The sequence below is a fragment of the Galleria mellonella genome, unplaced genomic scaffold, assembly GCF_026898425.1.
Source record: "Galleria mellonella isolate WM207_F2 unplaced genomic scaffold, CSIRO_AGI_GalMel_v1 utg21, whole genome shotgun sequence".
Lineage (NCBI taxonomy): Eukaryota > Metazoa > Arthropoda > Insecta > Lepidoptera > Pyralidae > Galleria > Galleria mellonella.
In genome coordinates, this window is record NW_026442037.1 from 1,590,305 (window position 1) to 1,616,092 (window position 25,788).

Genomic DNA, 25,788 nt, shown 5'->3' on the forward strand with positions numbered 1-25,788 from the left:
TAGTCACTTTTATACTTTATCCGAGCTGTATCCATGTAAATTTTAGTATATATGAATATCAATTTATACTTAGGACCGTATTCGAGCATTCTTACACTTTACTAAGGTTGACTGGGTAATTTTTTTTAGCATTAAATCCGCCTTGGGCACATATTTTGTACTGAAGGATAAATAAATAAATAAATACCTGCCTGTTAGCCTGTTTTTTTTTTTTTAATGTTAGGTGACATCTTTACAAATTTCGATGGCATTTTATTAAATAATTTTGAAATTTATATGATGTGTATTGGCATAAAATGCGACCAAATTATGGTCGCATTTTATGCCCATGTTTGTATTGTCACTATTGAAGTTACTGTTTTATTTTTTGTTTCTTAATTTTTCAATAAAAAATATATACTTTGTGATTAGCATTTAACACTTTGTAGTTCCGGCACAGAATTAACCACCTGTTCATTTCCGGTGGGTGTCGTAAGGTACGACTAAGGGAACTTAATGATCAAGAGATATGCAGCAATATCTCCTATAAAACATCGCCAAAGCCTAACTGCGGTTGCCAACCCACCTGCCAAACGTAGCAACTACTGGCAAATCCCTTAATAGGAAAGGCCTATGTTCAGCAGTGAACAGTTAATGACTGATATAATGATGATGACTCAAGACATCGAAACAGTTAACTTTTAATCCGTTTTAAATTTTTTTAAATATCCTATAAGATCCCACTCGTTAGTTCTATTTTAGTTCATGATAGTTGATCTAGTCAATATTGTTGATCGAAGATTAGATAGAACAATGCACTATAAACAGTGGTCGCTATTTACTAAGCACAATGAACTATGACGATCACATTGTTCAAAAGTTCAATTGGCATGTCACATAAATGGTGTACAATCGATTGTGTACCATAAAAATAGTTTTGGTTATACAATAACTTGTGGTAGAAAGTGTTATCTATTTTCCAATCGACTTCAAAAAGAAGGTAAAAGTCGATTGCTTGGGTACCTCTGTCCCATTCGTGTTTCAACCGTGAAGCAGTTGTGTTTGCATGGCTGTGTTTCGGTTTGAAGGGTGGGATATGGCGTGAATATACTGGCTACAGAGGAATAACACCTGAGTCCTCAGGAATGGCAACGCATGGGGGGTATCATGGGCGAAATAGTATACTCTGTTATGTCCATGGTACTGCTCATGTCTATAGGCGACGGTTATCACTTTCCATCAGGTGGGCCATCAGCTTGTTTACCATTCTAAGTTGTATAAAAAAAAATCGATTTTTACGCAAAACGGCGCAAACGAATTGTTTCGCTATTGGATAGGGTGCGTGTTAGCTCAAACAGTGTCTTAAAAACAATTGCTAGTAAAATAGACTGTCCCATCCTAAAATATTGGGTGGGACAGGTTATCAATGCAAGAGCGTCATGACCGCTCATTTACTGACATAGGTTAAGTAAATTTATAACTAACAAAATAGGCCTTATGTTGTCCGATTAAATAAATATTATTATTATTAATTCGGTTGCATTATGTTTGTTACCTCATAACTCCATTAATTCTTAACTTAGGAAAATTCTATTTTTTTTTATCTAAAAGGATATACTTATAGAGTGGTTCCATTGATATTTCATCAAAATCGGTTCTGTAGTTAAATTTTTAAATAAAAATTACCTAATTTTGTCACAATTGTAGTCGATTTTTTTGTCGGACACAATCTTTAATTAATTACATAACATTTCATGTTTCATCCAATTACATCGGGCAAATTATTTTGTGATCACTCCCTTCCTTTTGTAGTACATACAGATCTTTTTTTTTATTTCGAAAATACGAGATGGAAACTTTAAATGGTCTTATAGAGATAAATTTGAAATTGACACCTGAACGCTTGTTTGCCGTTCCAAGTATTACAAAAAAAAACTTGTAATGCAATAGATAGCCCGCCTATATGGAGTTGCCCGGTTTGGTCATAGCCACTCGACTGGACTTGTTAGTTGATCGAAATGCGAAAAAGCTTAGATTATATAGATGAAGTGTCTACATACAAAAAAAGCGGGTCTACTTTTTTAACTATATAAATTATATTTTGCATGATAAGTGATGAGTGTTTCCTTTATAACTTCTATATTTGTTTTATAACTTTTGCACCTTTTTAATGCGTAAAAACTCATTTTATTTATTAAATGATTAAATATAGATATGCCAAGGTACATTGTGTGCGTAAGTATATAGAACACTGATCAAAAAAAAAACTAGTCAGCTAATGTGATAATTACCTGGCAAAAGTTAATCCGTTTTTGAGACTCGATGCTCTATCTAAGCATATAATCTAAGGCATAGACATACTTGAACTCGAACAGTGTCTTTTGCTTTACTTCAAATAAAAAATGCACTAAATATTAAAATAGTGTAACAAGCTTATTTAATTTTTTTTTTTTTTTACTTTATGGCTGCTTGTGTGCATACAGAAATTACTAGAAAGAATTCAGTCTAACCTAGTACAATACAAATCTTAGAATCGAATCTGGATTAAATTAAGTTAAATTTAAGTATTCATATACTTATTTTTCTAATATCTAATATTTTTTTACATTTGTTTGACATAATTCGGGAATTACGTATAAAACATGATCATAATCAAGATGATTCCCCATAACGTATTGAAGTTACTTTATGGGGAAGTTACTTTACACGCAGAAAATCTCAATTGCCAGCATTTTTTTGTGTGCGATATCTTATTGAATTCTAAACTAATATTTACAGAATAACTGGATGTATCTGAGTGTACCAAATTTCATTTAAATCTTTTCAAATATTAAGGCGTAATTTGGTTTATTTATTTCAAGCTTAATACTTTTAGTTAATTTTAAATTTTCGCGTTGTTTACACATATTTTAAAGGCACAAACGTCGGCAATAAAGAAACAGACATGTAGGTACAATTTACTATAATTTTTACATCGCATTAAGTCCCTATTATGTATTTAAAATATAAACACATTTATTTGTATCTATACATAAATCTTAAAAATAATTAAATATTGCCAAATTTGTTATTTGATTAGAATTATTTTGTTTAATTCAGCTATCATTGTACCTATGTGTGTAACTGGCAGCACTCAATGGTTGATTACTATTACTACCAAACTGAAATCAAAAACCTTTTCTATTCTATAAAAAAAAAACACACACACAATTTAATATTGTGTTCCACATAAAACGGATTAATATTTTGCAAATTCAGTTATTTTTACTTAAAAATTAAACTACTGAACTAATTTTGATAAAATTTCTATTAGACCTATCTGTAAGTATATACTTACAGATAAAAAAAGATTGTTTCAAATCTATTTATAAATGGCGGAGTTATGAGGTAACAAATATAAACAAATACAATCGAATTAAGAACCTTCTTCTAATTTTTAAAGTCTGTTAAAAACTTTTTGCGCGTTTTGGTCACAAATATTAATAAATCAATATCTTTTTCATGCTTATTTCTTATAAAGATTACTACTGTTCCACACCTTCAATTTTTTATCACAGTTTTTTTTTTTTTTTATATTATTTTTTTTTTTACCTACTATTAAACAATATACATATCTATTCAATATCCTTAAAATCATCTTCTTTTAGGAAAGTATTATCAGTATTAACTATAAAGTGTCTTTATGATGTCACTGATGATCTCATGAATAAAAAACTATATCCCTCTAATTTTTCCTTCTTCATCTTAATTAAGTAGGCAGTCTTTAAATCCAGTGAAAGGTAGATTGGTACGGCAGACACCTACGTATTTATGAGTTTATTGATCTGTTAGTGGTGATAAACTGAGCGCAGTAAACCCAACAAAATGGACACGTACATTTTGATGACCTTGTTGACGATTAATTCCGATTCAAGCTTAAGTCAATAGGTTGCGTCGCGGTGCCTCGGCCTTGTGTGTGACGTCACTGTATGCCTCCGCGCCGACCCACAACGCTCGAGCTATCGAACGTGCGCGCGCATCTACAAATGATACAAAATTAAAAACGCGGCTTTTTACTTTTTTTATATTTAAAATTAGAACTAATTGAGTGCCAGTGCTTTGATTTGAATTGTTTGATTAAGTGCAATGTGGATAACATTTGGCTGTTTGGATTGTTCCGTTGACGCTGAATTGAGGGTGTAAACAAAAAAAAATTCGTCGTTTATAAGCAGTGAGTTTCATTAATTTCTCTCTTATTATATATATTTTTATTAATCATGCATATATATTTATGGATGAAATTCTATTAATGTAATATTATATAATGATTTTTAAAAAGAATCTAGGTTATATTTTTTGTGAAGCAACGGTGTAAGAATGTGTCATTTAGTGAAACAACTAAGAATTGAACATACTCGTATGTATCAAATAAAAAAAAAATATTTGAACATACTGCTCTGCTCCTATTGATCGTAACTCAGGAATATAAAGTAAGATATCAGTAATTTTTGTTTCTATAAAAAAAGAGAAGACAGACAAAAATTTTATTGATATTTTTGGTAAATTGATAGAAAAACTCTTATTTCAGATTTATTTTATATTATTTATTTCTCCATTGTTTCTGTCTACCCTAATGGGAGACAGGCGTGACAGTTATGTATGTATGTATATGAGCAGCTCTTTTGAAAATTGTGTAATCATAGTACGTTTTAGAACACATATAGTAATAGTACTATCTTATTATCTTTGTTTTATCTTCATTACACACAAACAGTGATTACGAAAACTAGGAACCAAACAACGCCAATTCGCACAAACAAATGCTTAATAGATCATATTAGTATCTAGATGGAGCATCGAATATTAGAAAACGTCTCAAAAAATATCAATTTACGTCATCTTATTCATTTTGAATATTTAAATATTTAAGCAGCAGCATCCCTGTTAAAAAAAGCTACTATTGCCAACCAAACTACGGTTGCCAACCCTACCAAGCCTAACAATTACTGAGAAACCTCTTATAGGGGAGGCTATTTATTTATTCTTTATCGATCATATTACAAAAAAAAAAATGTCTGATACAGAAGGCGGACTTAATACTATATAGCATTCTCTCGCAGTCAATCTTTGGCAAAACAGAAATGTAATTATGCGGTGAGAAAATTAAAAATTGTCGTAGATAAACAATTGCATGCTTTGTCCAGCAGTGGACAGTTAACGGCTGGTACAGCAACTATAACAAGTATTTTTAATACAATAACAATAGATATTAATATAAATTTTATCATTTATTTACGACTTATAGTCACTAATATATATATTTAGCGTAGACGCCAGATAATTATGAGTGTATAGATAAGCACACGACTTCATTCATATTTCGTAAGAATGTCCCACATAATGTTATTATCACTCGCAATGTATGCACATTAGTAAGTTTTTAAAAGTCCTCAACCGACTTCAAAAAAAGAGGTTCTGATTAGATTTGTTTTATATTTGTTAGCCCATAACTCCGTCTCTTATATAGGTACAAAACAATAATTTTCCAAATTTCCTATTTGGATTTTCTTTTATCTGTAAGTTATATTACAGAAAGTTTTATCTGAAAGTTTAAAAGTACACTTTTAAATTAATCTTATAGAAATTTTATCAAAATTTGTTCAGTAGTTTACTATTTAAATCAAAATAACTTTAGCTATGTTAGAAGTTAGGTTTTTTTTTTTGAGGAATGTAATCTTATCATACAAACGTTAAACCTTTTATAAACATATTTTAGCTATTGAACTGTTTTGTCTCTTTCTTTTATGATACATTCCTAATTTGAAAAAGTAACAAAACAGACATAATAGTTAAAAAAAAAAGGTTGTTTTCAATGGATGATAATGGAATTGTAACCCCGCCTGCGCTAACGGTATGCGCTGACGAGGCACCAGTGAGGGATGATAGATGGGTAATGAAAAAGTAGGTCAGTTAGCCTGTCGTGTTGAATACACCTGGAATTCAGCACGATGCTTTCTAGGGGAAGTGTGGAGGTCGACCTGACAAGGTATATTGCTAGTAATGGGACTGGTAGTCCGTATTTCTAGCAATCCCTTTGCTAACAATCCCATTCCCCCAGTTTTTTTTTATTACAACACAGGGGGCAAACGAGCATGCGGCTCATCTGATGGTAAGTGACTACCGCCGCCCATGTTCACCCACAACACCAGCAGCATTGCAGGTGTGCTGCCGGCCTTTTAAAAAGAAATATGTTCTTTTCTTGAAGGTTATGTTGTCGTATCGGTTCGGAAATACTGCTGCTGGAAGTTGATTCCATAGAGTGGTTGTACGTGGAAGAAAGTGCCTTGAAAAACGCACGGTGGAGGACCGCCACTCGTCCAGATGATTGGATGATTGAAACTAAATTAACTGTTTAACATAAATACATGTACATGTATTTGGAGGAAAAATGGTTATAGACTAGTATTTTATAATAAAAAAGGGAGAAACTGCTTTTATTCTGAACAATAAATTTATCCCGGTAGTAAAGGAGTGAATGCATGAAAACTCTTTATTGTTGCCTGTTCAAATAATAATACATACTATAAAGATTAACAGTAGTGCAAACAAAATCGGGGGTAAAAACTTATACTGTTATAAACTAACCGTATATATATTTCCCAGGCTTGATGTGTGTAAAAAAAAATCACGAATGAGTATTAATACAATGTAACTGACTTTCGTGCAATTGAAATCACGAGAACAGCGCGATCTAATTACGTTTCAAACAATACGTGCATACGTGGGAAAATTTCTAATGTGAGAATGATATTCTTTGCATCGTTCCGCAGATATATGAAACATAATCTTTAAAGTGTTTTCAACCAACTTTACAAAGTAATAAGGTATCAATTCGATCGTATTTATTAAGTGGCTTCAAAAAGCAAAAGGTTCTCTTTGCAAGTGACATCATTTTCAGTGCATATTACACACTAGCTATATTCCGCGGCTTCACCCGCGTGAATCAATATATAAAGTGTCCTATTTGCTAAGTTAGGATACAGTCTATCCGTATACCAAATCTTATTTAAATTTCTTCAGTAATTTTTGCGTGAAAGAGTAACAAACATCACAATCGCATTTATTATATTAATTGGATTCGCCAATCATACAAACCATCTTAACCAATTTAAAACCGATTTTAATCATACTTTTTCAGTCGATAGGGATTTCTGTGTTGTTTCCACATTCACTTTGTCGCTATTGAAGTAGCTATTTTGTATGTAAATTTTGAAACAAATTTTAATAAAGTCCCATATATGCATATTTGCATATTTTAAAACGGACATTTTCATAACAATCTTAATTTATCTAGTTTTATCAAAAAGATATAAAAATTATTAAAATTATAAAATATTTCTTTTCTCTAATTACAAATTATGCTACCATAAATATATGGAGCTTGAAACGACAGCTCTTTTATAAAATAACCGGTTATATTTATAAAGAATAAGTTCGACGAATACCCATTGAATCTATAAATATGAATATGGTAACTGTAATATGTAACATAACTAAAGTTATGCAAATAATGGTAATATATAATCGGGCATTCGCTATATTGGTTCACACATATACCGGTTTGAGATCTAGATTCGATAACCCAAATAAATTTGAATTTTAAATATAATATATTAGTGCTAGTTCTTCTTTTTCTATTTTTTATACAACTACCAGAGAGAGACTTTGTACAGAAGTCATTTGCTTGGATACCTCTATCCTATTCGTATTTCTACCATGAAGCAGTTGTATTAACGGCACCTACGGGAAAAAAAGGATGTGGTCTATTCTATGCTATGTCCACACATCATGGGGAAGCATGGTAATGGTAGGTTAATATTATCTTTGTATGGTATCAATCTCCTCGATCAAAAGATCCTAAGATCAAATCCCAGTTTAATCCTCTAATTTTTAAATCGTCTTCGAAAAAGAGGGATTCTCGTCTTAGTTGTATTTCGTCTCGTATTGAAAAGGCTGAAATCACATTTTCTTTCTATTGAGTAATATTTTTTTATTTTTCTAATTGAACTGTCAAATCTTAAAATTATTAAACTAAATATCTAATGTATGTAGCTCGCTGTATTGGGTTGACTGAAGAGAAAAAAAAGAGAAAAAAATCTTAAATTTATTCCAATACATTTGCAGTTCATTAAAAAATTAATTAAATAAATATAATTAAAATTTTTAGATGTATTAGTATCATTTAGATACATGTTGTTCAGTGTAATTCTGTTTTTTTTTTTTATTAATTAGCTATGATTGCTATTGTGTGACCAATTTTTTTTTAAAATTGACAGAAGAAATCTCTTTTAAATATATAAATCGCCATTTAAATTTATTCTTTTTGAAAAACTCGTATATCCATTGAAAATAGAAACAAACAAACAAAAATTGATGCTTGCTTCGTTGTTCTGAAAGTATGTACCGTCATCCAATCAACCACGTTTTTTTTAGTGATTGATAATTTATTTATTTATTTATTACATTACATCTACTGAGTGAGCTTTACAGTCTTCCAATACCCTCACTTTTTGATGGGTGAAAATGGTATATAACCCCGCCTGCGCTTTTGGTATACGCTGGCGGAGCACCAGTAAAGGGCGATAGATGAGAATGAAAACAGGCCAGTTAGCCCATCATGATGAATTCATCTGGAATTAACCATGATAGTTTGGTGTGTTGTCTATTACTATTCGTCGTCCGCATTAATAACAATACTCCCCCCCCCCCCCCCCGATTAGCTACTGTGTTGTGGTATTATGAGATAACCACATGGTATTCAATGACTTGTTACGGTATGGGATCATCCCAAAAGAGTCTGTGGGAGAGATTCACGTCCTTTTTTTGTTGTACACTTAACTCTTATTTGAAAAAAGCAGTAGCTATGTTTCTTACCCGTTCTCCTCAGTTGAAATTGCATTCCGAACTGGGCGGTAAATTCATAAAAAAATGACAAGTCAAAAATGCTTATTATTAAATTTACTTGAAATAAAATTATTTTTATTTATTTATTTAATAATTATTGATGATAACGATAAAGTTACTAGTTTTATATCTTTCTCGTGATATTTTTTTTTTAATATAACAGATGCCGTGTTCTTTGTTGATATACTCACCTACTATCTATGTAAAACAGGCGACCAACAGGTGCAAATAGTACAGTCAGAGATAAAAATACATATACATTTGTTTTGAAATAATTATATTTTTCTTTTTTGAATAATACAAATTTAAAAAGGCATTTATGTCTATAGTACTTCATATACATATTTACAAAGAAAAAAACAGACACAGTGTGGGCGAAAAGACTTTATGATTGTATGGAAAAGTATCTTTAGGAAAAGTAATGTAATTGTAAAAATATATACAAAGCAAACAAATGGAGCAGATAAGCGACGAGAAAAAATGTGACGATAACTTCCAGTCACAAACAAAATCTTTTTTTTTTAATAAAATTAAAAAGAAAATTAAAAAGGTGCGTCACACTTAGGTACAAAGTATTTAAATTTACAACCGTTCTTTTCATGTTGGGAGTTAATAAAACGTAAAATATTTAATGCAGAACAAAATAATATTGTTTACCTTTGAAAAATTACCTTTTTAAAATTAATTAAATAAAAGAAATTAGGTGTCATACAAACCCACCAACTACTAGGATGTTCTGTATCATGTTGAGCAATAAACACAAAAGAGCACGTCCCAGAACATCCAAACCCGAACCAGTTTAGAAAATTTAAAGAACTAAATTAACCCTATTGAAAATCTAACCCGGGGTCACATTTACGCGAAGCGATATGCTTATACGGAGGTCGTCTAACAAATCCGTTAAGAATATACAGGCTGAAATTTATTGGTAATAATTATTATAGATATTTCTAGATGACTGTACCTGTCTACCCACTATATGCAATATACAACATTGACATACATCGCGCCGTGCACATATAATGTGATACTCGAAGAACACTGAATAAATTACATTAATTAAGCCACTACCAAAATGTGAGATGGTTCTCAAATCGTCAGTTTTTTTGTATCTATGTTACGAGGATTGGTGACGTGTCACCAATTCTGAACTGTAACGAATTTGATAATTCTTCTTGCATTCGATAAGGTTTAATCCCCTATGACTCACACATTATATATTATATTTAACATAAGTAAATATATAACTTATATATTTATATATGTTTAAGCAAGTAAGATTATTTTTAATTGCTAAATTATATTATATACTTGTACCCCTTTCTGTGTATGCTTCTTTAATGAGGTGTCCCCAGTAAAAAGACTTTAATCAGTTGTTAAGGAAGGATAGACTCGCAATCCCATAATTAATATTTATCTTCCAAATTATTTTACTCATTTTTTTACTTCAAGAATTGTTTGCTTTTGATCTTGTCTCACCTATTAGTAAACGATATTAAAATGTAACTAACACTTTATTTCCGTTTTTTCGTTATAATAATAGTCTCTTACAGCAGCTAATATTCTCTTCATACAGGGAGTATATCCTTACGAGCCTAGTAAATGGCTTAAATGACAAAAAGGTGGAGCGGTAAAATCTGTAAAAGAAAAAGCCAGCAAATAAACCGGTATAGGTTTTCGCTCGGAGCAGCAACGTCGCTAGACAGTCATTATTACTTAATTTGAAATTTTTTTTTTATACCATGAATGTGGCAAACAAGCCTAAAGCCTGTCTTATGGTAAACGGTTACTGTACACTATGGACGCCTGCAAAACTAAGGGTGTCACTTGCACGTTGCCGACCCTGAAGAAACCTTAATATACCTTTTAAAGAAACCCATACTGTAGTCTCTCTTCCAAAAAACAGCAATATTCATAATATTAATACTAGATTTAAAGACAAACTTGCTGTCCCCAAGTATCGTTTAGAAAAAGTTAATAGGTCTTTTATGGGAATAGGTATAAAAATTTACAATAAGATACCAAAGGATATGTTGGAATTACCCTTAAATAAATTCAAAACATCTGTTATATCATATTTACTGAGCAAAGCCTATTACTCACTAAACGATTACTTGAATGACGAGTGTGCATGGCAATAGTTGTTCATGCACTGAATTTTCATTTAATGTTAGACATAGACACCTATATAAATATACATTGTAAATAAACTGGCTTTAAAAAAAAAGTAATTCAATTGAGTTTCTTGCCAGTTCTTCTCAATTGGATCTATATACCGAACTGGACGGTAGGGAAATAAATAAAATTATAATGTAAAAATTTGACGTTCATAAGCGGCTAAAATGTCCTACATGAATAAATGATTTTTGAATTTGAATTTGAATTTGAATTTAGGAGAAACCTCGACAGGAAGCTCACTCAACAACTTAGGTGTTCACGTTTGCGAGAGAAAATTCCTTTGAAACCACACTGAATGTGACCATTTAAGTTCAAACATCTGAGGAATAATTCCCTGTCGATGACGAGCGGTGAGATTTTTTTTTCTACAACACAGGGGCAAACGAGCATGCGGCTTACCTAGTGGTAAGTGACTACCGCCGCCCATGATCACCCACAACACTAATGGTATTGCAGGTGTGCTGCCGGCTTTTTGCTGCCGGGACGATAAACAGTGACTGTAAGCATCATTTCAAAGAATTCCTTAGACCGCAATCCGTTATACAAGCAGTAGAACACACAAAGGGAGGTAAAGCCTCGCCTTAGACTTAATGACTCGATATCGCCTGTGAGCTTGGGATCGTCGACTATTCTGATAGCTCGTCTTTGAACCCAGTTAAGAGAACCAAGCGGGCCAAGGACTCCATAGAGGTCCAGACTTACGACTTGTATAATTTCAAAATGGCGATCGATTATTATAAAGAACGATACCCCAAAGACTTCTATAGTTATATTATAATTATATTAACTCAAAGAAACAATCTCGAAGCGAATAATGGAACTATAAAATTGTCTAAATTACTTTCAAATAATTATCCTGAGTGCTCTCAAAATTTGCTATACTCGTAACTTAGTTATTAGTTGACTACACTTAGTTCTAAATAAAATTTAATTATTAATTATAATCAAGCATATTGATTATAATGTTAAACCAAAGGTTTGGACCCACTGATATCCTTTTAAACCAATAATTTTGACTAAAACTTTACCTATAATACCCGATCAAATATCAATTTTTAAATAAATATATTTACAATTTTTTTCAGAAACAGTTACAAAATTTTATTTTAGAATTATCCTCAACGTTTAGTAGCATTTTAAAGTATTTCATAACTAAAAACCATAGAAATTATTATATGTTCTTATAACTGAATGTTTGTGTGCTTTTCATCATCAAGTTTTTTTTTAATTAAACAATTTAATATGTGACGTAACATAAATATAATTGTTAGAGAATTGTTTTTTCTTTTTTTATTATTCTATAATCTTAATAATCTCTAAGTTAAAATTGTATCCTTATTTAAGCAATAAATTAGATTTGCATGCCTACAATTTTAAGGCAATTAAACAAATGCCAAAAAGTTTTGTCACATGGCCCTTATAATGTCAAATGTCTGTTTAAAGCAAATAAATATTTCATTTCAACATAAAAAATATTGGTAAAGGTAAACGTAAACAAAAATATATATGGTACATATAAGCACCATATCCTGGATTACTACTACTCGTGTAGGTACTACTCGTGTAGGTACTACTCTTTATTTAAAAAAAAATCTCTCAACCACCTGCATTGGACACGAAGACTTCTGATGTGACTTACCCAACGACAGGTACGACTTTACATGCCCTCTGAAACACGAAATGTGACAATCACTTAAAATAACCCAAACAGCAATTTGAAAATTCTGATATTTTTGCTGAAATGATTTTGGGATATTGGAATCCCAGATTGCAGTAATAGTGTAGTCGACTGAGCTTCAATCGTTTATGTACTAGATTAAAAGAGAGGATATTTTATTCTAATTTAGACGGCCATAGTCAAAGGTAACGGCTACTTGAAAATATAAGATCTTATATAAGTAACAAGAATTAGTCTGCCAACTTTCAATGGTAGATAGATCATGGATGTCAATTCAAAATATTAATTCAGAACGACATATTGACCTAAAGCCCTTTACATCTAAATTCTATGGACATCTTTTTATAGGGCCACCTCCAACCTTGGCCCGTTCGTTGTACCCTCACCCTATACTAACCTTTATAGTGCTCGGCGAACCATGTCATATCTTCCGAACCACTTGTCACGGACCCCTTCAGCCGTTCACAACTCACGCCACCACAGTTCTAATTATAATGGAGATTCAATACGATTAGGTAACCGAAAATAGCACATACAGTGTTGCCTCCAACGATAACGGTTGTGTATCAATCAAAGGCAGCTTTTGCGCGCGTTTTATAATCTATTCCGTATTACAGAAGAGCGTTGAATGTCGAACAGTGGGTTTAGACTCGCGCACTTCAACTCACTATTCAGTATTGATGACTTAAATACGAAAGATGAAAGGTATTGTTTCAATTTGAATTGTTAGTAAACCCCAATAGTTTTGACAGTAGATACCTACTTTATATTGGTCACTGTATGAACTAGTTCAATGTCCGAATGTATCCTCATATATGTATATGTAGCTACGTACCTACCTGTCTTCATTTTGGTTTTACATGTTTAAGAAAACACAATAATGTGTTTACTTTGTCCTATAGAAATTAATTCACTTATTCACAATTTTAATACGCAATTGTAAATTATGAGAATGTTTTAATGAGTTTTCCAAGTTGTTTTATCTAATTATTATAATTGTATTAAATATTAAGTTGCATATATTGTAATATTAGCTGTTCAAATGAGAGCGATTAAATAAAATAAATTTATTTTATTATTTCTAGCATTCCGGATGAAGCCAATATGACAAGAAAGTTTCTCTTCTGTTTCCCACTTCGACTGGGGAACATTGTCTTCGGTTATGTTATAATTGTGAGTACCTCTTTAATTATATTTTACATATAATGAAACTACATAGGTAGGTATCTATTTCTAACAATTTCAATGTTATAGAAATGAACGTTTATAGATATAAATACCGTAAAAAAATTTAAATCCTTTTAAAAATAAAAAGCTACATGATGAAGTTACGCAATATTGCTATAAAATTTTAGTAGGCGTTATTATAGGAATGCGATGCCAGAATGAATTGTTTTGCTTTGCAATGCATAGAGAGATTTTAAACTCTATTTAGTAAAAACGTTGATTATATTTGGACTCAATTGATAATATCGATCCTATAATATATTCTCTAAATCAATATAATATAATAATTTATTCCAACAGTATTCTTCTACTTACTTTTTTTTATACAACTTAGAATGGCAAACAAGCTGACGGCCCACCTGATGGAAAGTGGTAACCGTCGCCTATAGACATGAGAAGTACCATGGACATAACAGAGCATACTGTTTCGCCCATGATACCCCCCATGCGTTGCCATTCCTGAGGACTCAAGTGTTATTCCTCTGTACCCTGTAAATACACGCTATATCCCACCCTTCAAACCGAAACACAGCCATGCAAACACAACTGCTTCACGGTTGAACCACGAATGGGACAGAGGTACCCAAGCAATCGATTTTTGTACAAAGTCTCTCTCTGGTCTCACTTTGCTGTGGTTTTCCATGTATATATTGATATTAGCAACATATAATTGATATATTTTTGATGTTAATGTATAACCTCTTTATGAATGCTTGTACCAATGGTAATAAAACTATTAAAGATTGTTCAATAAAAGAAGTGTCACAAGTATGTATTATTTACTACCCATTGATGTATACCACAATACCTCCTCTTCAGTTTTTCTGTGCAACATATCATTTCTATTTCTCTTAATTCCCACATTCCAAATACTGCCCTTAATTTTAGAACTATCGTTATTATCTAACTGATTAGATACGACAAATATAATTAATAACCTTATTGGTAGACACTACCTCACCTGCGGGTGATTAATCATTCCTCATACAATACAAATATTTATATTTAAGACTGTCTTTTGTTAACATTCCAGATTTCTTTTATATAATTCCTGTATAATTAACAAAAATAAGCCATTTAAGTATATTTGTCTAATAAACACTAAGTGCAAGGGGGAAAGGATTGTTAGTAATGGGTATAACCCATTACTAACAATCCTTTTCAGTCCCACTGCGAGCAATATACCTTATCAGGTCAACCTCCACGCGTTAACACCTGAAAACCTGATGGTTTCCAGGTGTTAACGGGTGGAGGTTAACCACAATGGTTAAAACTGACCTACCTCTATCCTCATTTATCATCTATCATTGGTACCCCACTATCGTATACCAACAACGCAGGCGAGACTAGCATTCTATTTTCACCCATTAAAAAAAAATACGCTAGTGCCTAGCCTGCAAGTTTTACTCAGTCTAATTCCAGATAAAGCTATAAAGCATATATTCGGCGATATTTATTAATTAATTTTTATTTTTTTATGTACACAGATATGCACATAACTGAATATTATTTTTATTTATTATATTTTACTTTATTAACATTATATATTAACTATTAATCTAAATTTAACAGGAACAAAAAAAAAACAGAATTACGTTATCAATTAATTGCTATAAATTGAAGCGACTGACGATATGTAATGAGTCAGTCGTTTTTTGTTTTATGCACATACCGCCAATTTTTATCAAAAGAATGTTTCTTTTTTTTATATACACCGCCATTTGTATGCTGCCAGCTACAATATGAATAATAAATAGTTTTATTTAGCTGTAATCTCATTTAAGTGAAAATTTATAAATTATTTTAAGAAATAAATACTACAAAGTATTTGAATTATTAATTTCCAGACGATAGCAATAGCTGTGTTCGGGTACAACCTCTACGAGTTGGGTCTCACCCTCGTCTCTGACAACTATGAGGACGAAAAGTTCCGAAACTTCGAGAACTTGGAAAACATATTCGGGAAGAACAAGACGTCGCTGGTGGCTGGCATCACAATAGCGTACTACATATCGTACTGCGCTGTATCCTTCCTGCTATTTATATTTGGAACTTTGCTGGTCTGCGGCGCGTATCATGTGAGTTACATTTCATAATATTTATTTACATTTTTATTTCTTTACAAAAAATATATTTATTTATTTAACACTTTATTGCGCCATGATTACAAGACTTGTTGAAGAATTTTCAATATAGCTAAGCAAATTATATAGAAAATATTTTTTATGATAATAATACTTAAATGTCACATCATATAACTGCCTATTTTATTTTTAAATATCAATTTAATTCATTTGAAAAGGTTTGCTGGAATCATCTCTTATTAGAGATAAGCTCGCCTTTGTACATTACATTTAAATTAATTGTTCCTATCTTTATATTTGTGTACAATGAAGAATAAAGTGGTATCCTAGCTTGAGAATTAGACGACTGTTGTGGATTTTAAGACACTCGTTTGTGTTATGTGAAGTAACAACGAAAATATAGAAGCACAGTCCAGAACACACAGATCCGAGCAAATTCAAAAAAGTTCATTTCTTAAATTGACCCAAACGGGAATCGAACCCGGGACCTTATTAAACAAAGCAACGATCACTACTACGCCACGAAGATAGTGTTACAAAAACAATAAATATCAGATAATCAGTCATAATTTGTAATGTAATGCTGACCAAAGACCTCCGCCAACTGCTCTCAACTACCACGGTCGCCAAAACATACCATTTTCATTAAAACGGTCAAAATCGTCTCTCCATCTTATACCCAGACCTCTTTTTGAATGAACCTCTTGTAGGCATATACTAATATTTTTTCCCCTTGTTTCACTTTTACAAATCAGCTTAGTCCTGGAAAGGGGGGTGGGGAAGGGATTGTTAGTAATGGAGACTGAGAATCCCAGTACTAGCAATATACCCAACCAGGTCGACCTCCTCGCAGTTCCCCCTAGAAACTATCATGGTTAATTCCTGATGAATTCATCATGATGAGCTAACTGACCTGTTTTCATTCTCATCTATCACCCTTCACTGGTGTTCCGCCAGCGTATCCCGTTAGCCCAGGCGGGGTTACCATACCATTTTAACCCATCAAAAAAAAAGTCCTGGAAAAGAAAACGCTTATTTATTTTTAATTGGGTTTACAATGACGTCACGGAATACTTAATTAGAATACAGAATTAAGGAACAAACCATTAATATAATAACTTTTTATTCACAACCAAAACCGGCATTAATCTTCACAAAATTGTTATAGAAACAAGGAAAACTGGAGTAAATTCTTTCCATAGAAAAAAATGTCGTCGCTATCATGTTATACGTAATATACCTACTTATGTATAAAATAAACAGTCGAATTGGAGACGTATTTTTTTAAAGGAAAAATAAGATGATCACTAACTTTATTAATTAATTCATAACTGGCGACCTTACAGAAAAGATCTTCAGTTAAATAATTGTTAACTTCCAAATACTTACTTCTGCATCTACACTAATATTATAGAGGAAAGGTTTGTATTTTTGTGTATATGTATGTTTGTAATGAATAAATTCAAAAACTATTTTGCCGATTTCAAAAATTCCTTCACCATTAGAAAGCTATATTCACCCTGAGTAACATAGGCTATATTTATTGTTAGAAAAGATTAGGGATCCTTATTAAAACTTTAGTAACGTAGCTCGAGGTGTAAAAAATATGCTATTATATATGAAACTATTGGTGATAGAACAAAAGTATGTTCTACAATATTGAAGAAAATATCAATAACTACAAAAAAAAACTTCGCGATACTATATGTCTAACTATTGTCGTTATGTCACAATAACCACTTTTTACATTTTAAAAGTTGATAAAAATATGTAGGTACTGACCAAAATTACACCATATTATTCATACTTTTGTTTAAATCCTTATCCAAATAAATCATATTGTTTTCAAAACTATTTCAATTTATGTAGATTACATTTTGAATTGTTCAAATCGGCTATTCCATTCAAAATATATTACAAATTTAATAAGTCATAGAAACAGAAAAAATAACGCTGTCGCGTTGTACATATTATTCATACCTATGTATTTATTACTCCTTATCCAAATAAATTATTTTGTACTCAAAATTATTTCAATATCTGCAGATTACTTTTTGAATTTTTCAAAACGTAGGTATATTCCATTCGAATGATATTATATTGAAAAGTGTAAAATGTTGTAAAAATGTCCACCCGTGCGAAGCCGGGGTGGGCCGCTAGTATAATATAAATGTAAAGGAGATTTTGTCCTTATAGCGCCAATCTTATAATTCCAATACAAATTATTGTTTATGAATAATGAAATAAAAAATAATCACTATTAAATTTTGTATACACGTACTATGGATGGAAAAGAACATAGGCTACTTTTTATGACGATCAGTAAACATATTCCGGTCACGCGGACGAAGTCGCGGGTAAAAGCTAGTCCCTTATAAAAACGAGCAAATTACAATACCTCCTTACATCATATGGTTATGAAGTAATATGTATGTATGTCTATTATAGTTTATTAAAATTCTAAATGAACTATCTTGTCTGATACGGCTACAGGAGAATTCCATGGAAGAATAGTAATGAATAACATCTATACCTTTAGCATTTATTCAAGGAATGAATGACGTTGATCACACTGTGACATACACACATATCTTATTCTCGTAAATCCCACATAATATATGTTTATTGGGGGGAAAGGGATTGTTAGTAATGGGTCCAACCAACCAGGTCGATCTCCTCGCGGTTCCCCCTGGAAACTATCATGGTTAATTCCTGATGAATTTATCATGATGGGCTAACTGACCTGTTTTCATTCTCATCTATCACCCTTCACTGGTGTGCCGCCAGCGTATCCCGTTAGTGCAGGCGGGGTTACCATACCATTTTCACCCATAAAAAAAAAAGGTTTATTATACGTCACACTAAAAAATACTACAATTTTTTACACTAACCTGTCCAAACGGAAACCTTTATATCGTGAATATAATTTCCGCCCATACATACATAATATGGAAGACTTTGCATAATAACATTAAATAAAAACACAAGTAAAACACTCCAATACCTTCTTCATTCCTGCAAAATTACATAGGAAATCATTCTCTACTATATGGTCCATTTAACGCAATCACTCAGGTAATAGACGTTAACCGTATTGAATTTATCATTCCATGGTTAAACAGCTTTGTTAAAACATCTTTACTTTGATCAATCGATAGCATTATCTTTGTAGTTGTAGTATCCAAAACTACAGAAAAAAAATCTTACAGATTAAATTAAGAATAGAGATTAATTTTGACTCCAAAAATAATAATAGTAATGCCTAAATTACCCAAAGGTTGTCTGCAAGACATTGTTTAGCGATAAGACGGCCTTTTGTACCACTTCTCATTAAAATCAACTGTATTTCATATTTTATAAAGGGTGAAGACCAATAAATATATAGATAATAGTAAACACTTTATTGCATAGAAAAGAAAGAAAGATGATGGATGCGAGATGAGATGAACGAGAGCATAAATAAAAATAAATAGCCTTGCCAATACTCCTAAATTAACAACCTGGAAATTAATATCCCGGGCCCACGGATGCTCCACAAGGGGCAGCAACGAAAAAAAAAAACTTTATTGCTCACAAAAAAGATTGCATACAAGAATACCGCAAATAAGCTTTCGGTGATATTTTAAAAGGAGCACTTGCAAATCCTTCCTCAACTATTATGTTCCTTTAGTCGCCTCCTACGATACTCCCAGGAAAGGAAAGATAAAAATTCATGTTATTGATTAAATATTATTTTGTCTTGCCTTGTTTCAGGCCAACCTGTGCTTGGTGACCAGCTTCTTCGTGTACAGCTTCATACATTTGTTCTTCACAATAGGACTTATTGTGTGGGAGGCAGTGTCTGCAGGTTGGATACAACTTGGATTGATAGCTCTGACAGATTGTAAGTACATATTGTGTATGTGTCTTATTTTTTTACGAGCATTCATACGTGTGACCGAGAAGACCCGGAATAATATGGATTGACCGGGATAAGAAGTAACTTTTGGCCTCTACTACTCTAATACGTATTTGGGTATACAAATATTTTGTATATAAGCAAGAATGTTCAACTGTTTTAAAAAAAAACATGTTAGTAATCTTAACACTAGAATAATAATAATAACAGATAATTAGTACTTGCACAGACACAACCAAGTAGCCAAAATACTCCATAAAGAGTTAGCTCTGAAGTACGGCTTCGCGAATGAGAGGTTGCCGTACTATAAGAATGAGCCCCTGCCGGTCCTCGAAAGCGACAGCGTTAGGCTCTACTGGGACCGATCCATCATCACGGACAGGACAGTTCTTGCGAACAAACCTAATATCGTGGTGATGGATCAGGCGCTCTCGAGGGTGTTTTTAGTGGATGTCACCATACCGCATGACGAGAACCTCGTGAAAGCCGAAACCGAGAAAAAGAAAAAATATCTCGACCTGGTTCACGAGGTGACCGAAATGTGGGGAATGACATTCACCGAAATCATTCCAATCGTTATGTCGGTGAACGGTCTTATCCCAACCAGTCTGGAACAACATCTCAGACGGTTGGGATTCCGAGGCGGCTCACTCCCGGTAAAGATGCAGAAAGCAGTGCTTTTAGATTCTGCGCGCATTGTACGCCGGTTTCTCTCCTTGGGGCCCTGAACACGGGCCGACTGTGCTTCTGCCGGGGGTTAGTTGCCATCTCCTCTCCTTAAGAGGGGAGATGTGAATTTTGTAAAAATTTAAAAAATAATAATAGTATAGTTTATACAAATATAAACATGATATTTCGAAATATCGTTTAGAAAAAGTTCTTTTATGTGAATGGGAATGGCCATTAAATGTTATAATAAAATACCGTAGGATATTTTGGATCTACCTCTTAATAAATTTAAAACTGTTAATAAAAAACACTTATTGAATAAAGCCAGTAAACACAGTAAACGATTACTTAAATGACAAAAGTGCATGGTGTTAGTCGATCAGGTATGAGCTTTTAACGACCATGTAATTTTAGACATACATACATATTACATTTAATTTAATACACATAATGAAGAGAGATTTAAAAGAGTAACTGTTGAGTTTCTTGTAAACTCTTCTCAACAGATAACAACTTTCCGAACCCTGCACTAGATTTAAAAAAAGTGCTTCTGAATAGGTCTATTTGAATAAAGATGATTTGGAATTGAAATACTAAATTTAGATCAAATTTCATAACAGTTAGATGCCAAGATGTAACAAACAAATAAACAAACAAAAAATGTATTATGCCATCATGTCAGCCGTTAACTGTTCACTGCTGAACATAGGTCTCCCCATAATGGGGTTTTCCCAGTAGATTCCTCGCTTGGCAGACGGTTTGGCAACCGCAATTAGCCTTTGGCGATATTTTAAGAAGAACGCTGCTGCCCATCCCTTGACCATTAAGGCCCCTTAGTCGCCTCTTACCCATTAGGTGACCCATTCTATGCTGTGACCACACGACGATTTTTTACATTAAGAAAATTACAGAAGACAGACTACGAAAGCAACAAAGAGCAATGAGATAATTAAAAAAACAAAATCTGTAAATAACTAAGGAGTTTACAACAGTCAAAGTATTTATTATAATTATTTGGCTGTTATTTATAATGAGATTTCTCACTATTATAATGGTTTGTCTGATATCTATTATAACAATTTGCCCCATATTTTTTATTTTACAATTTATAAAGACATAATTCCAAAATTAGTCTGCATAAACAAAATTGGTCCAAAAGAAGTTTTATCTTAATTTTCTTGATTCGAATTAGGTTACCATTAAATTAAAAAAAAAAACTCCATCAAATGGATCAACCCGTTTACCATTGCAAGTTGCATAAATAAAATAAAAATAAAATTATTGTCCACAGTTCTCCTGATAATCTGTTTGTTCAGCGTGAAGTACCTCATGGAAGCAATCCGTACCGGGAACATATACAGCCGCCCTGGAGAGATCCTGTGTGAGCACAACTTCAGATCAACGGGATCCAAACATTACTACCACGACTTTGACCGATAGTTCCTTAATTTTTACGATGTTACTATACTATAAGTTTCTATAGTTGAAAACTTCTATGGCTATCCCTTTGTATAACATAAAATATTATAATATAAGTGGACAAAAAAATTAAATTTCATTATGGTCAACAACGCGCAGGTGACACCCCTAGTGTTACAGGAGTTCACAGGCTACAGTGATTTTTTATCAGGGGCTCTATGCTCGTTTGCTACCTTTGTAGTATAAAAAAAACTGAATAAATACAAATAAATATTGTCTATTAAAAGTAAAAAATATATAGAATGTAAAATCTTTTCTATAAGTATTTATATTAGTTATTGTTATTATTTATTTGGACTAGTTACATTTTCATTTACAATTTATTATTAAGTACTTATTTGAGAGTACAAATATTTTATTTATTTTGTATCCAGCCGTTAACTGTCCACTGCTGAACATAGGCCTCCTCCATAAAGGGCGTTTTGCCAATAGTTGCCACGCAGCTAGTATTTGGTGATGAAAGAGAGAAAGAGACGCTGCTGCCCATTCCACGCTTATTGAGTTAGTCGCCTCTTACGACACCCACGAATAAAGTAAGGGGTAGTCTATTCTATACCGGGACCATACGACAAATATTTTATATGTAGTATGTGAATAAAAAGATTCTACAAGTGCCAACAATATATAATTAATAATCAAATTTTCTTAAAATCAACATTCGAGAGAGATTGATAACGAGCAATGTATTGCATACAAAAAAAATATAGTCTTAAAACCAGTTCAATTTCAGAACGATGATTTGAGAAACTAGACAAATTTCAAATGTTTGTATGAAACAAACCTATGAACAGCAAAACAAATGTAAAACTTTGTAATAGTCAAATTAAATGGTACCTATATTTCATCAACAATTAATCGAAATAATTAAAGTTTGAAAATGCATTAAAATTATTAAAACTCCGCTCATAGGATTATATCATCATAACATTCCATTCAAAACTATAGATAAAAACCTAACGTTAAGAATCATTGATTTTTTTAAATTATTTTTAAAATATAGAATGATTAAGAGCAATCAGATAGTAAAGAATTTATATATATAACCTTAAAAATTCTTCAAGTAGTAGAGTACTAAATGTGTCAAATTATACTATTGAAATCGATTGAATTATATTAAAATGCTACGTTTGAATTGACAAATTAAATGTCCTGGTATTTTAACTTTTGTAAACTCCGCTTCCTTACATATAAGATAACGTAATATAATATCCAATACTTATCTTATTATAGATCGTAGTCGTAGATACACGCGTGTGTATTTTGAGCATTCCGAGAATAGACTCATTTATCTGACGTGTTTAATTAATGAAAATAATATATCAGCCCAAAATAATAGGAATATGCTATACCTATAAATCTATTTTGCTGATATAATTACAGTTAATTATAGAGAAGCAATTCCTAAACAATCAAGTGGGTAAAAATAACGTTCAAGAAATAAGCACATTACTTATTAAAAATCCGGCAGCACGCTTACAATTCCTATGGTGTAACGGGTGCTCATGGGCTATGGTAGTCACTTATCATAGGGTGAGCCGCAATGCTCGTTTAAAAAATAAAATAAAAAAATTACTCACGATTTTAACCTCTAATGAGGTAGACAGAAATATTTCTGAACTGTTATAAACGTAATAATCGACATACTTATATTTCTTCCATATTAAAATCAAAAAGGTACATTCAAAATTTTATATTAGTCATGATTCAAGCAAAAAGCCGTAAAACATCTTTGTAGGTTAATATATTTTAATGTCTTCGTTCAATATTCAGCTCAAGTTTTGAACTTTAGCCATCAGTTAAAATTCAAACGCTACCGGCGTTATATGAATATAATAACTTTCAAATAGGATATATCGAGTGAGACAATAAAAATTGATATCCTACTAAAACTTGATATAGAAATAAGAAGTTTTCAACATTGATTGATGAATTATAAATATAAACTCCGTTGTGTCAAATGTTCGTGATTCCTGTCTGTACCGAATTAAATAATTTTATATTAAAATCTTGATCTGATTGTTTTATTTTTTATATTAAAACTAGTGAACCTTATAGACGTTGTCCAAAACCCGTTCGTAACGCCACCTAGTAGGTTTGTAAATCTAACTGTCCAGGGACCCACTCAAATATAAAATAAATTAAATCTTCAAATCTTAAAATCATTAAATTTTTAATGTAAGTATGTATGTATATTAATTTATTTTAACATTTATTATATAAGTAGGTAGGTATTATATGTATTTATAGTGTATGTATTTATGTAATATTTTTTATATATTTTAATATTTTATTTAACTGTATATTTGTTTATGTATTAATAATTGTAGCACTTCAGCTGCCCTCTAACGAAATGCTTTCTAACTGTATTGATTTGACTGGAAGAGATCTCTGTCAGAGATAAGTCCACCCTTGCTCACAACATTTATAAATATTATACATTATTTTATATGTAACTTACAAGTGCAATAAAGAATATATATAAAGATTGTGTTCCACAAAAAACGGACTTCAATTATGTTACATGACCGGTTGTTTTGATTTAAACATTACAGAACCGATTTTGTTAAAACTTTTATGGGACCAATCTGTAAGTATATCCTCTCGGATTTAAAAAAATCCAAATCGATTTATTACTAACGAAGTTATGAGGTAACAAACATAATGAAATACAATGAAATTAAACTCCTTCATTTTAAAGTCCGTTGAAAAATCTTAAACTAGTTTAGGAAGGTTTCAGTGATATAAACACATACGGAAGAATTACATATCATAGACAAGATATACTAATGCAACTAAATGCAACGCGCAGGTAGAATTTCTTGTGCTGCAGACATCCATAAGCTTTAATGACTGTTTACAATCAGACACGCTGTCATCATTATAATAAAAACCAGAGAGAGACTTCGTACAAAAACCTCTTAATTGGATACCTCTATCCCAATTGTGTTTCTGTCCTGAAACAGTTGTGCTTACAGTGCTGTATTTCAGGTTTGAAGGGTAAGACATCAGATAATGTGGTAAAATTACAGGCTGCAATGCCTTAACACTATTATCATCATCCTAGTCATTATCAGTCCACGCCTGAACATAGGCCTTCCCTATAGGCAGCCATACGATCCTAAGCCACTAACATCCATTGACTCACTGCAATGCATTTGAGGTCATCACTTCATCTAGTGGGAGGTCATCCTACAATGCATATACTCCTACGGGGCCATAACACTATCACCATTTCCATTAGCCTTTAACTGTCCACTGTTAAAAATAAGCCTCCCCTTGCTATACTTGCCACCATTGGCAGGCATAATACCCTAATTCTCAGAAATATCAATACATTAATTTAAACGTCTGTATAAAAATAAGCAATAGAACCCAACACACGGATGTAGATTCGGCGTTTATCTCTTTGTTAGATCATCGCAGAAACACGGCTAAATGAATTTCAACGATATAATTATGATTTAGCTGGTTTTTTTTTTTAATGGACGATAATGGAATGGTAGCCCTGCCTGCGCTAACTGTATACGCTGGCGGGGCACAAGTGAAAGATCATAGGTGAGAATGAAAAGACAGGTCAGTTAACCCATCGTGTTAAATACACCTGGAATTCAGCGCGATGGTTGGGGGAGCCACTTGAAAATCTGCTTGACAGA

General features: G+C 32.1%; 1 protein-coding gene across 2 annotated transcripts; it reads left to right on the top strand.

Annotated features, from left to right (window-relative positions):
- Positions 1-3,971: 3,971 nt before the first annotated feature.
- LOC113512937 (uncharacterized) lies at positions 3,972-24,144 on the top strand. Of its 2 annotated transcripts, none has more exons than XM_026896904.3 (5): positions 3,972-4,189; positions 13,864-13,951; positions 15,853-16,083; positions 19,843-19,972; positions 21,948-24,144. In XM_026896904.3, exons 2-5 carry the CDS (start codon positions 13,883-13,885, stop codon positions 22,094-22,096), a joined length of 579 nt encoding a protein of 192 aa, XP_026752705.1. In that variant the 5' UTR covers positions 3,972-4,189; positions 13,864-13,882; the 3' UTR covers positions 22,097-24,144. The 2 variants fall into 2 exon arrangements, with proteins under 2 accessions (XP_026752705.1, XP_052750310.1); XM_052894350.1 differs by lacking the exon at positions 3,972-4,189 and adding an exon at positions 11,581-11,599.
- The last annotated feature ends 1,644 nt before the right edge of the window (positions 24,145-25,788 follow it).